Genomic DNA, 15,828 nt, shown 5'->3' with positions numbered 1-15,828 from the left:
TTTAGGAAGGAAAATCGGATAGCATGTTCAGTTAACTGGTTATAACGACCGACACGGAGTCCTTGTCATTTGAGCCTGATTACTAACGTTGGTGTAAAGCCGTTCACAGAGTAAAGTGAGCTGTATGCAGCGATAACCATATGTGTTTAGTATCTGGTGCATTGCGCAGCTGCACCCGAACGACCTACCGTTTAAGAAATGAACCCGTAAATCCTGGAAGTTTTCATAAAAAGACATTGTCCTTTGCCAGCCCCATAATTAGCCAAAGAGCTGAGCACAGAGGTTGGGACCAGAGGTCCCGGTGCGATCCTGGATCGATTATTCTATCCAAGAATATTCGCCTTCAATCGCTGATGCAAAGATAGCAAAGCTGTCAGTATCCAGCAGAAATACCGAGGAATTAACATTTGTTCTACCCAGACGGTTCCTGTAAGACTGATCTTATATAACCAACCTTGTCGAAACTGCCTTTAACCTAAAACAAAAACTTACGGGCACCTCGCTTTTCCGATTTCCGATCAAGTTGAAACAAGGATTTTTGTCATTTTTGAATACGACTTAACGTGTTTTTTGTCGGGAATGAATAAATATGACACAGCATCCGACAATAATGGACAATACTGACCACAACTGACCAAATCCGACAATACTAGCTAAAAACTGATCATTCTGGTGGAAGTCGACCAAAAGAACCTCGTCGGGTAATCTAGATCTAACCTGAAAGTGTTAGTCATTTTTACTTCAACTTTTCATTTTTTACATGACATACACAGGTATGCGACATTTAACGTTAATGTTGCCACATATATCGTCAGTTGAAATATTTGCGACATTTATCGTTAAAGTTGCGACATATATCGTCAGTAGGATTTTTCGACATTAATCGTTCCTTTCGACATTTATCGTCAACTTTGCGACAAATCTCGTAGCCTGCGACATATAAAGGCAATGCGACATTTAACGGCGCTACAGAAGGCATTCCTCAACGCTATGCTACATAAAGATGATAGTGATGTCACAAGATTCCTTTGGCTGTCGGACCCTACAGACCCATGCAGTTCACTGACGACATACCGTTTCCGAGCTGTTTTATTCGGAGCAACGTGTTCCCCATTTATTCTAAGCGCAACAATTTTGAAGCACTTGACCCTGAACAAAGACAACCCAGCTGCGAGCACAATCAGCAATGACCTATACGTCGACAACGTCGTTTCAAGTTTCACATCAGAGACTGATGTACTGAAGTACTTCCGCCAGGCACGTGAGTTGATGGCAGCCGGCGGCTTTAACCTGAGATCATGGACGTCAAATTCAAGCGAACTGAGGGCTATGGCAGAAGCTGAAGGTGTCGTAGACAGGGATGCTGTGATAAAGGTGTTAGGTTTGCTATGGGAACCGGAAATAGACCAGATGTCATTTGTCATGCGCTCCATAAATTCCAAGGAAAAGGCTACTAAGCGTGGAATTTTACAGCAGACGTCGACGATTTATGACCCGCTTGGCATGTTAGCCCCAGTCACCATTCGTGCAAAGTTGCTGATTCAGGACCTGTGGAAGCGGAAGTATGCGTGGGACACACCAATTCCGGAACGTGAACAAAACACCTGGCTACACATCGCAGAAGACTTAAATGAAGCTATGACGACATCGTTCCCGAGACTGTATTTTCTGGACAGCCCACCGAACATGGTCGATGAAGATTACGTGTTACACGTGTTTGTTGACGCCAGTACACGTGCGTACGGCGCATACCTGAACACATCGTCGAATTCAGCGTTCGTCTTTGTCAAGAACCGAGTTGCTCCAGTAAATGAATTATCTCTACCGAGGCTGGAATTAATGGCGGCGCTCATTGGCGCACGTGTCGCCCAGCACAATATGAAAGCTGTTCTTTGCAAGAGAGTAGTCTGCTGGTCTGACAGTCAGATCACGCTGCAATTGATACATTCTACAAAACAATTAAAACGTTTTGAGAAGAACAGGGTAGAAGAGATCCGGAAGCTCATCTCAGACGCGGACTGGCGGTATTGTCCGACAGTCGACAATCGGGCGGATCTCCAGACACGCGGCATCTTTGCGTCTCTACTCAACATTTACCGAATGACACACAATAGTCAGGCGTGTCTTGCAGCACGGGGCACAAAATGGATGTTCATACCGTAACGCGCACCTCGGTATGGTGGTTGGTGGGAACGGCTAATAGGCATCACGAAGAAGACCATAATGAAAGTACTTGGTAATGCTTCAGTAGACTTACATACACTGCAGACCGTCGTCACTGAAGTAGAGGCAATTATCAATGACAGACCGCTCACATTCGTTTCAACATCACGTGAAGATCCAGAGCCGTTAACACCCGCTCATCTGTTGTACGGCAAGCGGATGACGTCACTGCCTACATACGACACTCCCGATGTAGACGGTATCATTTGGCGCAATCATACCAAAAAGAACGCAATACGGCGTCTTGACCAACACAGACGAGTCATCGACCAATACTGGGCGTGCTGGAAACGTGAATACTTGACGTCACTACGCGAGCACCATAAGACGAAAGTCGGCAACAACCATCAGACGATACGTTTGGGCGACGTTGTTATCGTGCAGGACGACTTCAAACCGCAACTTCAGTAGACCCTGGCTGTGGTAGACGAGCTTTTCACCGGAAATGATGGGTTGACGAGGGCCGCGCGCCTCCGTACATCAGGTGGAATCACCACGAGACCTATCGTCAAATTATACCCGCTAGAAGTACACTGTGACGACAACTGACTTTAATAGTGTGCAATCAAGTGTTAAACTCTGTCTGGTGTTTTTGACATTTGAAGTTTCAAAAACATCAGTAGATTTAATTATTTTATTTAAATAAGCATATTTTGTAAGTGTATATTAACATTTCGCGGTCCGGAGAATGTTGGGAACTTAGCGCGCCGTCGTGTGACGCCGCCGTTGGCGCGCCGTCGTATGACGCCGCCGAATAACGTCATATACATGCACGTCATCTTGTTATTGTTGTTTCAGTTGATATATAGTTATGATTGAGAAAGGACGACCTTAAAACGTAAAACACAACGCTATACTTATTTATTCAATTCAAGTAGACAGTGTTACTATACAACATACACTGTACCCCTGACTAGGCTATATGATTGTGCAGGCTGGACCTAGTGTTACTATACAGCATACATTGTACCCCTGACTAGGCTATATGATTGTGCAGGCTGGTCCTAGTGTTACTATACAGCATACACTGTACCCCTGACTAGGCTATACGATTGTGCAGGCTGGTCCTAGTGTCACTATACAGCATACACTGTACCCCTGACTAGGCTATATGATTGTGCAGGCTGGACCTAGTGTTACTATACAGCATACACTGTACCCCTGACTAGGCTATACGATTGTGCAGGCTGGTCCTAGTGTCACTATACAGCATACACTGTACCCCTGACTAGGCTATATGATTGTGCAGGCTGGACCTAGTGTTACTATACAGCATACACTGTACCCCTGACTAGGCTATACGATTGTGCAGGCTGGTCCTAGTGTTACTATACAGCATACACTGTACCCCTGACTAGGCTATATGATTGTGCAGGCTGGTCCTAGTGTCACTATACAGCATACACTGTACCCCTGACTAGGCTATATGATTGTGCAGGCTGGTCCTAGTGTCACTATACAGCATGCACTGTACCCCTGACTAGGATATATGATTGTGCAGGCTGGTCTGGAGCTAAGCTGGCCGTATATGGCATAAGACTCATTTAAGCGTGCTCAAATGACTTTGATAAACGTACGTTTGCTGACTGCACAAAAGTACAAATCCTTGATCTTAAGATTGACTTCCAACGTGCTAAGATAGATATAGATGTAATATACGTCAATTCAAGTACACTACCGGTCATATAGATGTAAATTGTACGTCAATCCAAGGGCCATTAGTGGTCATTTCACTTCAAATAAAGGATGTCATATTTTTTATCTTGTTGATCAAGGTTATAACTTGGTCAAAAGCACAAATCCTGTATATAAGGATGACTTCCAACCTCCTAAAAAGTATATAGACGTCATGTACTTTAATCCAAGGGTTCTGTTTGTCTTTCTACTTGAAATCAAGTGTTTTCTTTTTTTGTCTTCTAACGTTTTCAAGGCTTATAATGCAGCCAACAAGCTCAAATCCTGTTTATTAAGAGTGACTTTTAACCGATTTTTTAAAAAGATATTGATGAACGTCTATCGTCAGGTTCTACTTGTAATAACACTTCAAATCAAGTATTTCGTATTTCCCTATTTAAAGGGTCATCAGTGTATCAAAGTTCACATACCCTGGTAATATCATGTTCAGTATGAGTTTGGTGTAGTTTTGGTTTAAACATATTAACCCTTTGCATGCTGGGAAATTTGTGGTCTGCTAAAATGCTGTCTGCTTAATTTCTTTAATTAGCATTTTCTTCGATTTTTTTCAAAGAATACTTTAAGAATAGCAAACAGTTTGGATCCTGATGTGACGCCACGTTCTGTGGCGTCTCATCTGGATCCAAACTGTTTGCAAATGCCTCCAAAATTCGGTTCCAGCGCTGAAAGAGTCAAAGCTCCTTAAAGGGAGATCATGAAGCTCTCATGAAAATATTATATGTCACTCTCTCTAGTTCAAAGTTGACACAGCAGATTGCATTAAAAAACAGCAATATAATAATGCCAACATTATTATTAATATTGCTGAAAATAGCCTGACTTATATCAAATACTAATTTACATTAATTTGGAAACATGATTTTATTTTTAGCTCATCTATTTAAAGAACACAAATTTATGAGTTATTGTCATCACCTTGGCGTCGGCGTCCGGTTAAGTTTTGCGTTTAGGTCCACTTTTCTCAGAAAGTATCAATTGCATTCAAACTTTGTACACTTACTAACTATCATGAGGGGACTGGGCAGGCAAAGTTAGATAACTCTGGCTTGCATTTTGACAGAATTATGTGCCCTTTTTATACTTAGAAAATTGAAAAATTTGGTTAAGTTTTGTGTTTAGGTCCATTTTATTCCTTAAGTATCAAAGCTATTGCTTTCATACTTGCAACACTTACTAACTAACATAAGGGGACTGTGGAGGCAAAGTTATGTAACTCTGTCTGGCATTTTGACAGAATTATGTGCCATTTTTATACTTAGAAAATTGAAAATTTGGTTAAGTTTTGTGTTTAGGTCCACTTTTTTCCTAAAGTATCAAAGCTATTGCTTTCATACTTGCAACACTTACAAACTATCGTAAGGGGACTGTGCAGACAAAGTTATGTAACTCTGACTGGCATTTTGATGGAATTATGAGCCCTTTATACTAGAAAATTTGGTTAAGTTGTGTGTTTTGGTCCACTTTACCCCTAAAGTATCATAGATATTGCTTCATACTTGGAACACTTGCAAACTATCATAAGAGGACAGTAAAGGACAAGTTGCATAACTCTGGTTGTCATTTTTACGGAATTATGGCCCTTTTTTGACTGAGTAACTTTGAATATATGGTTACATTTTGTGTTTAGATCCACTTTTTTCTAAAGTATCAAGGCTATTGCTTTTAAACTTTAAATACTTTCATGCTATCATGAGGGTACTGTACCTGGCAAGTTGAATTTTACCTTGACCTTTGAATGACTTTGACTCTCAAGGTCAAATTATTAAATTTTGATAAAATTGCCATAACTTCTTTATTTATGATTCGATTCGATTGATACTTTGACAAAACAACTCTTACCTGACATACCACAATTGACTCCACCCAAACCATCCCCCCACGCCCCCCGAATCCCCCTCAATCCCCTCCCCCATTATTTATTATTTTAATTAAAGATCATCTAATAAATGTACACCACACCCTCACACTATACCCCCCCCACCCCCCACCCCAAAAAAATAATTTGTATGCCCCCGGTAGGGTGGCAAATAGCAGTTGAACTGTCCGTCAGTATGTCAGTCAGTCTGTCTGTCCGTCCGAAAAAAACTTAAACAATGGCCATAACTTTTTCACTTTTTAAGATATCAACTTGATATTTAGCATGCATATGTATCTCATGGAGCTGCACATTTTGAGTGGTGAAAGGTCAAGGTCATCCTTCAGGTTCAAATGTCAAATTTATGGTGTCTGTCCGTCCGAAAACTTTAGCATTGGCCATAACATTTTCAATATTGAAGATAGCAACTTGATATTTGGCATGCATGTGTATCTCATGGAGCTGAATATTTTTAGTGGTGAAAGGTGAAGATGAAGGTCATTCTTCAAGGTAAAATGTCAAATATATGGCGTCTGTCAGTCCGAAAACTTTAACATAGGCCATAACTTTTTTAATATTGAAGATAGCAACTTGATATTTGGCATGCATGTGTATCTCATGAAGCTGCACATTTTCAGTGGTGGAAGTTCAAGGTCAAGGTCATCCTTCAAGATCATCCTTCAAGGTAAAAAAATAAATAAAATTTTTCAAAGCGGCGTTCTCATGAAGCTGCACATTTTGAGTGGTGGAAGTTCAAGGTCATCCTTCAAGGTCAAGGTCATCCTTTAAGGTCAAAGGTAAAAAACAAATAACGAATTTCAAAGCGGCGTTATCATAAAGCTGCACATTCTGAGTGGTGGAAGGTCAATGTCATTCTTCAAGGTCAAGGTCATCCTTCAAGGTCAAATTTAAAAAAAAAAATCAAAGCGGCGTTATCATGAAGCTGCACATTTTGAGTGATGAAGGTTCAAGGTCAAGGTAATCCTTCAAGGTCAAGGTCATCCTTCAAGGTCAAAGGTAAAACAAAATTTAAAAAAATCAAAGCGGCGTTTTCATGAAGCTGCACATTTTGAGTGGTGGAAGTTCAAGGTCAAGATCATCCTTCAAGGTCAAATGTAACAAAAATAAATCAAAGCGGCGCAATAGGGGGCATTGTGTTTCTGACAAACACATCTCTTGTTCTATCTAGTGTTCTATCGGCAGGGAGTAATGTTACTCATAATCTAGAAACCCAAACCAACAGTAAAACTATTTTATGAAACAATAAAGACATAACTTCAAACAATAAGACGTTTTTCTATAAACATAGGTTTGAACAAAATATTAAGTATGTCGACCAATTGTACGATTACAGAATAAAGGACTTCTATTCTTTTGATAATATATGTTACATATACGGAATACCTTCAAGCAATTTCCTAATGTATTACATATTAATTAAAAGCATACCCATACATATTAAATCTACAATTAATACAAATAACACACCATAAGTAATGAACACCATGCTCGTTGTAGTCAGAAACTTGGTACAAGACATTATTTAAAGCGTCATTTACACTCAAAATCAACGAATATTTCGTAAAATATTTCATAAAATAAAGTAAACCCATACAAAATCATTGTTCCTTAAAGCAATAGCCAAAATGTGAACGCTAGATGTGGTCTGGTAACATAGATTTAACAAGATACATTGTTACCAGACCACATCTAGCGTTGAAAGTATGGCTATTATATACGGAACACTGATTGTGTATGGGTTCACTTTATTTTACGAAATAATTAGCGAAATATTTGTTGATTTTGAGTGTTAATGGGGCTTTAAAATGATATGTCTGGTTATGATGTCTACGCATTGAATCGCAAAACTCATTAATTTATCGGGATGATATATCTATTGTGATTAGTCTACATTAGCGACACAGTAATTCACATGGACTGAAGTAGGGTGCAACGAAGCAATACGACGAAACGAACACATAATTTGTATATGTTGTCACAAGATTTATAATCGAATCCCGAGTGAATACAGTTTCATGCTTTTGTACATAATTTCAAGATATTTATTATCGAATCCCGGCTGTATAAAGTTTGAAGCAATACAAGTGTGCGTTTTGCAACACTGCGTTTTGCAAGATAGAATCTATATTTGAAATATGAAATGAGTAAAATAGACATAAAATAATTCTTTGGAACGAAATCACTTGCATTGAGTATCAAATTAATTGCAGTTTGTGTTTAAAAAGCTAATATGTATTTAATGTTCATGCCATTAAGCATTAAATATTGGGGACTTAAAATGATAAAAGCATTCGTTTCAAGTTACCGAATTAATAATTAGTAACATCACTGAAATTATGTTTCAATTAAGCTTTATTTAATTAAATTCTTACATAGTTGATAAGTCTACTTATTGCTTTGTTCTCTTAACTTACTGTACCTTATACATATTGAAGAGTACAGAAGACAGAAAATTGTTTAAGCTTTGAAAATGCTGATTTTTTCTCGCGATTGGTAAACCTTAAATCTTCATGCAGTCATCTACGCCTAACATACCGGTAATGTTGCACTCGAGAAGTAGAAGTTGGTTGTCAATAGGGGGCAATAAAGGGATTAGCGATGGTAACTTTTAGCCAGACAGAGCTTGAATAGTGAATTTTATTGTGAATTTATAGAACGTTTTCACAAATATCGGACAAATTTTCTCATATCGTGACGCAGGAACAATCACCAAACTGGCGGGACTGTCCCATCGAGATCTGGCATGTCTGTTTTAATTCCGTTATCCATATACCAAATCTATGAGTATATAATCAGAATTTTGTTTCTCAAATCTAAACCAATTAAATCGTTCTTAAATGGTTCTTTATTCCAGAAAAAATAGCGAAACCAAAAGCATACATATTATCGATGGAAAGTAATCCAGATCAATTATAAATATTAAAATAAATCAGAATTACGGTAATGTGTTTTCCTGAAATATCTTGCATCTAATGAAACTAAACAGTATTTATTTAAAAAGAGCATAATAATCAATGATCTTTATACAAAATATTACTCTTTTTTCAAAGCCGCACATAAGATACAATTTATAGTGGCATTTGTGGCAATCAGGAATAGTAATTTGCCCCGGACGGTCATAATTTCGGACATTTTAATATAAGGTTTAAACATCGAATATTCGAATATATTCGAATAATGACAAACAAATATTCGAATATCGTTTACAGTATTCGTTCCCATCCCTAATTTAAAGATATCGGTAAAAAGAAAGGTGAGCCAGTACTTGGCCCATATAACGTAGGCATTGTAAAGCGATAATTACTTAATAATAAATGTCAAGAACAAGAAAATTACTATGCGAATCAGCAACAGACTTGCGTTTTTTAGATTTAAAAATAAACACAATACAATGACATTTGGTGATAAGCTTGTTCTTATGACAAGTATTGATATACATAATATCAATTTTAGCTTCCTATACAGGTATGTTTCATTGATAACATTTTACAAAATTGGAGACGCACAATGAAGAGTGTGCAGTCTGTTAAACGCGACTTAACATTGAAGATAATTGACCAGTCGCCAAATTATCGATCGCTCAGCCCACATAGTCACGTGGTCTATTGATTAGACAACTCCGACAAGCAGATCGCAATTATAGCGCATTACGTGAGTGAAATACTATACTTGTAACGATGTATCATGCTCTTTTTATTAAAGCCGCACACTAAACTAAACTGCTTTGTATAACTTTAATACAATCATAAATGCTTTAGAGAGAAATGGCGTAATCAAAATAAATGAGTTAACTATCAGAAACGTTTCTTATACATATTATGGGAAGTTGATGAAAAATCAGTGGTAAAAATGAGCATTTATTTCATATTGATTTTGAACTTGGATCAAACCGTCTTGCAGTGAATCCGGTTGCTATTCATATATAATTTTGAAAATATTTTTATTAAATGCAAATGACACATCCATTTCATGATGGGTTTTTTGTTTATTAAAAATGTTTTGATCTTTGTTTTATTGTGTTATTTTAAAAAAGACACCGATTTTTTAAATTTAGATTTAAGTTAAATTTTGATTGTAACCATAATATAATACAGGCCTAATTTCGTGGTTTCATTAACAGATCTAATATGCATTTTATTTCATTTATGTTTAATGGGAACCTGCTACATTTCACTATCGAAAAATGAAATTTTGGTATTACGGTGCTGTTCACGAACATTCGAACTGAATAAATTTAGCATATTATGCATTTGTTTATTTATAGCAAGATGGCCCTTATATGTTAATTGCAATTTTTACATTTCTCCCCGTATCAATATCTGTTGTATTAGAAATGTTGTTGTTGTTGTATTATAAGCCTTACATTTTACACTTGAAGTCGCTTTAAGCTAGCTAAGCCGCGTTGAAATCACCTTTTTGTTGTTTTAACTTTAATAATAATGATTTCCATTGTTTATGATCCACAGAAAATAAATATATAATTGGAAATCATTTAAGTAATTAAATATTTCTTTTCTTGTGTACAGTACCTAACAATGCCTTAATGTTCATTCATTCTGAGATCCAGGCAACATACTGTCATTTATTAATCATCGACAATTACGCTGAGATTAATAAGCACGCGTGGCAATTATTATGTTGCCCAAATTGCTTAATAATATTGTGCATCAAACGGTATAACACGTTTTATAGAACACACAACTGGTGTGGTTACACTATTTATTGTGTTTGTTTTCTCATTACTCGTACATATGTTCAAGAAAGAAAGATAAAATAATAACCTTTTATAAAGTATGTATAGCACCTACAATTTTGAATAATGATCGAACAGTAATGATCATGCATTTGATATAAAATCTGTGTAAACTCTTAAAAATTACGTCCATTCCATATGTACGATACACTTTGTTTGTCGGACAAAATGGTGGCCAGATAAGCGTTGCTGAGGGGTGTGTGAAAAATCGATATCTGATTGGCTGATCGAAGAATGTGGGCGGAGCGATCGATACTTTGGCGATTGGTCAATTGGCGGTCAGTGACGCGTGAACTGGTTTTATATTATTGTAAACATTAACAGGTTAACAAAGTACTAATCTTGTACCTTGGAGTACATTAAGGATTATTATAACTGCTATCTTGTGTAGCAATTTCCTTATTTTTGTGAAAACTGCTATTTTATATAGCAAATTGCCTTAATTTTATTATTATTGCATTAACTCATGTTAAAATTGCTACTTTTATAGCAAATATCCTAATTTTTATATTAAGTTGCTATTTTATATAGCAAATTGCCTCGGTTTTACTGTCTAATTGTCATTTTGGATACCATATAAGGTACTTTGGTATTATTTTCTCCAATGTTATCATCAGTATACTAATAATATTGGATAGATTAGAGCTTTTAGGGTTTATCTTAACGTATCTAGGTAATATTTGGTCTTTTTACCATTTTACATCTTACCATTATAAATTTTCCTTCAATAGTATACCAACTATTTTTCATTTACCGTGCCCACCCCCACCCACATCGGCCTACACTTCCATAAAATCTCTCCTTCTTTCAACCCTCCAGGGTGGCAACATGTATTTTAAATATATAAATGCATATAGTCCTGTACATATTGTAAATAATGTACATCTTGTACAAATTTAGCTGTCTGTCTTATTTTTAACTGTAAAGTACATTGTCTTACCCTTAATTTTTATGTGGCCCTATGAAGGTGACCGTTTGGAGACACGTAAGTTATTGCCCTTAACATATAAGGGTTTATTACTAAACCCACTTTTAAATATTGTTTTAATGCCACTCTGGGGGGATCTCTCTTTCCCATAGCCCAATCCTCCTTAAGTTCCATACAGACAGGGTCTTATGTTGGAGCATTACGGCTATATTCCCTGTCTGCAAGTGTTCAACATTGAGCCACATACATAAACTTGTACTCATTAATTTTTTATCAACTCAATACTCAATTGCAATATTAATATATAATTGAGAGTTACACACTCTATGTGATATCATATATTGTCTTTTTTTTCTTTTTTTCCTTTCCCTCTCATATAATTGCATTTGCACATGCAACTTCACTCTACATTTGAGAGCTGTTAAATCAGGCTCTGGCATCCCTATTAATAAATGTTCTTAGATATAAACATATCTCTCTTATGATTAGATCTTGTTGTTTGGCGTTTAGTTTAAACTTTAAACATACACATAAAAATGGTACTTGACTATGCATGTAAACATATTGTGGCAATGTTCAACCACTTTGTGATCTGGAAAACCCTCAAATATTATTATTTTGTTACACAAACATATTACACATTTGTGTATTCCTTTTTCTATAATTAATATATTAAAATAGTCCTATTTGGATTCAAATATTTAAACCACAGATCACAAAGTCTAAAGACTCCAACAAACCCATTGCAGTATATACTGAACAGTGGGTCTGGTAATGATGCTGCCACATACAACAGTATGTGTGTTTTCACCATCTTTACTTATAAAAATTGGGCTATTCTTTCTCTCTCTCCTCCTTAAAAAACAATACAAAGAATAACATACAATAACAACATCATATGAATGATATAAATTAATAATAAGTACAGTAACGTAACAAAACATAGTAATCTAATACTATAAAACAACTCCAAGTTCTTTTGGATTAACTCATTCTTTTTTCTTTCATTTATATTTTTGCATATAAACCATTATTGTTTACATTTTTCTTAAAAGTACAAAGTCAGCCGTGGGAAAATCTATTTTAAAACGGATTGACCTACTGGCAATCCTTAATAAGAAATTTCGGCCAATCAGCGCCATCGTTATATAAGCGCATCAACCAATTAAAACGCCGCTTTTTTAACCGCGTTAGGCCTATTCACTGTATAGCACTGCGTCTTTTTAACGCTTCATATAAGGGTTATATATTTTTAAACCAATAGATTTTTATTAAGGCACCGCACCAACACTGCAAAGTTTTATATTTATACCAATGGTACAGCCCAGTAAAATCGGGCTGTCCATTTTATGGCCGTTTTCGGCTTTTTATGCAGAGTTCTATGTTAAGCAGTGTGCTCGGGCAATGGTTTTTAACCGAAGTCCCGAGGGTAAATAACCCCAATAGTCAGTCAGACAGGTTAAACAGACGCGGTGCGAATGAGCTAGTAATTTGAAAGTTTGATATTTCAATCTATTTCAGATACCGTGTACAAATTATGCTGATTGTTTTGATATGAAATGGCACTGGATGCTACAGTAATATTTGCGTGCAGTGTTGTTTTGTACGGGATTTGTGCTCAAACAGGTATGTTTATATACATGCAATACACATTATTTATTAATAGTGTTTAATGTGGTTCTGTATTTGTGATAGTACTGTTTACGCATATTTGCGCTTATTTCTTACGCCGTACTCTTGCTACATGTAAAAAACATATGGACAATACAATCATTTAGGAAGAAAATACAAGAATAGTATTTAAATAAATATTATTGATTTTAATATTGATCAAACAATTATAAATTTTTTGTTTAGCTTATACAGCTTTGTGATCATACGTTATTCAATACATACAATTATACACATCACTAAGCAAAAATGCATTCCAGTTTACACTTTACTATTATTATCGAGTCACGCGGGTCTAGTATGTTCGCTCTCGTCCAAGTTATAGTTGATAAAGGTAACGCGTTAAACAATTTATTCCAGTCGATGAATTCTTGTAAATATTGCATCGCATTTGAAACTCTTGACTTTTTAATGAATACGTGCACAAAAGTTCTTAAAATATACAAACTGGTTAACAGGTAAATACTTAAGTTAATTCCCATTTAAGCTACCCTTTTAAATACACTATATGGGATTTACATCGGAGTATTTATATCAATCGCCTGCTCCGATATTTAATTAAAACAACAGCTGCTCGCGACTTGTCCGAGTCATTGACCAATGCCACTTTTTTACTATATGATAAGCAGTGGGTATCTGGTCGCCGAATGACAAGCCTTAATTTAATAAGGAACATATGCATGTGTGTATAGGTCCCCAATTAAATAAACGTTAAAAATGGGTTGCATTCTCAAATATGTCATACATGAACGTGGTACTATTGAAAACGGCGACAAATACAAAAACAAATAAACCAACAAACAAATAAGGCATGCATGTTCATTAAAATGGCTAAGCCTTCTCCGTTGTTTTTCATCAGAAATACCATCCACGTGCAATGATCCGCTGACGCCTAGCTTACGAGACGACCAATTTACGGCGTCATCGAAGTATGATGAGCAGCACGGAGCAAGCTTCGCAAGATTCAACAGCAGTGGTAAAACAGTATTTCTTTTTAAAAAAAGGAACGAGTTGTAACCTGATTGACCAGTCATGATTTAATCAATCGCCTCACCCAAATAGTCATCTGACAGATTTCGCCATTTCGTTACTTCGCCGCTTTCTTTGGCGGACCATTTGGCGCAGATTAAGCAATGTCGGTTTGATTTATTTGGCAACTGGGTGGTGCTAAATTATCCATCGGTTCATTTTAAAATAGACTTATAACCCTTGCTGAAATACAGATATCCACACAAAGCATTGAATAGTCGTGAAGAATCTATCCTTCTTATCTATGTTTTTATCATTCGAAAAAGAGTGCTGTCAAACCAAAACAGTAACCTTGATTAATTTAATTCCTTAACATAAACTTGTCTGATTGGAACGATGGCTTTGAAAAGTACTCTGGATTTTATAATAACGTTTGTACAAAGATGACCAGGTCCAATGCCTGCTTGGTCTTCTCTGTAACGTCGAGACATACTCAGATAGTCACTTTGGCTTAATACAACTGAGGAGGCCAAAGTCATGTGGATTTAAGAGGTTACCTGGTAACATAGCCATTAAAAATAGAATGTAACGTTTTACAATTAATACTTAACTATTTAATTAGTAATTTTGAGCATTAATGGTATTATAAAAATTTGCTTGTATTTATATTCACTTATTTTCTGAAGATATACTCAACCTCAATGCAAACTAATACAAAATGTATTTAAATAAACAACTAGCCCTTAGTCAGGCTATTGTATTAGGAATTATTTCTCTAATAATTTTAATATGTGATCATTAAGCATTACATACAAATGTGTAACTTTCAATTGTTGTTAACTTCTATAAAATTCTAGAGAACAAGTTTTCGCCAATACCGACAACGTTCATTCGTACGTGTTGCAGAACCAAAAATTCTCTCTGTGTATCGTGTGAATACATCTGTACATACTTATGGGGATTACCTGAAATCGCACAATTATGTCGTCAAATTGTTTCTGACTGAGCGAAACGAAAATTATTTGTACGTGTATTGAACTGTTATTTCATTGATTGCCTGGTCAGTCTTATTCAGAAGTCACATCCAATGCCTATTTGTTATTAAAAAATGAAAATACATAATTTCATTTAAATGAGTTGTACAATATTGCAATTAAACTTCTTGTAAACATATATTCCAGTAGGATGGATTGCTGGTTCGAACAACAATGAATATCTGAAGGTCTCTTTAGACGGTGTGTGGCGAATAACAGCCCTGGACTTTGCCGATTCCAATTTTAGGTGGCCCTTAAACTATCTAAGGTATGAAAGATTCATGATTTGCAACGCGTTTGTTAGATACAATTATAAACATTGTTTGCGTCGCACTTCGACAGTAATACTGAATAAAAACGTGACACTAAAATTTAACTATCGTTCAGAATTGGGTAAAATATACCAAAACATTACGGTTGATTAATTAATCATTGAAAGACTGAGTGTTAAGCTTATCTGAGCAGTATATGCAATAGGTGTGCTTTTGTGATCACCTTTTATGATGTCCAGCGTCCGTCGTCCTGTCCGTCCTGTGTCCCAAAACAAGGTCACCGGTCAAACCTGAGACGAAATCTTGATGTTACTTCGTCCGGATTTTTTTTTTTTTGGGGGGGGCATTATGAAAGCAAATTTAAATCTGTGTTACATGTGTCCAAATATTAGGGCACAAGGTCGTAT

The 15,828-nt window shown here is 36.2% G+C and overlaps 2 protein-coding genes across 2 annotated transcripts in view; both read left to right on the top strand.

Annotated features, from left to right (window-relative positions):
* Positions 1–15,828, top strand: part of LOC127876624 (uncharacterized) — a 57,906-nt gene that overhangs the window by 27,480 nt on the left and 14,598 nt on the right. The window contains exons 2-4 of the mRNA XM_052421967.1: positions 12,997–13,101; positions 14,006–14,122; positions 15,297–15,417. Coding sequence (XP_052277927.1) covers positions 13,035–13,101; positions 14,006–14,122; positions 15,297–15,417 — 305 coding nt within the window. The 5' untranslated portion in view covers positions 12,997–13,034. The remainder of the gene's footprint in view (positions 1–12,996; positions 13,102–14,005; positions 14,123–15,296; positions 15,418–15,828) is intronic.
* LOC127878293 (uncharacterized) lies at positions 949–2,163 on the top strand. The gene has a single exon (XM_052424812.1). It carries the CDS (start codon positions 949–951, stop codon positions 2,161–2,163), a length of 1,215 nt encoding a protein of 404 aa, XP_052280772.1.

This window comes from Dreissena polymorpha, chromosome 4, assembly GCF_020536995.1.
Source record: "Dreissena polymorpha isolate Duluth1 chromosome 4, UMN_Dpol_1.0, whole genome shotgun sequence".
Lineage (NCBI taxonomy): Eukaryota > Metazoa > Mollusca > Bivalvia > Myida > Dreissenidae > Dreissena > Dreissena polymorpha.
This window is presented reverse-complemented; position numbering and strand designations above follow the sequence as displayed.

Bases quoted from the DNA above. Each gene is read 5' to 3' on its own strand.
- LOC127878293 (XM_052424812.1), top strand. From the start codon at position 949: ATGCGACATTTAACGGCGCTACAGAAGGCATTCCTCAACGCTATGCTA.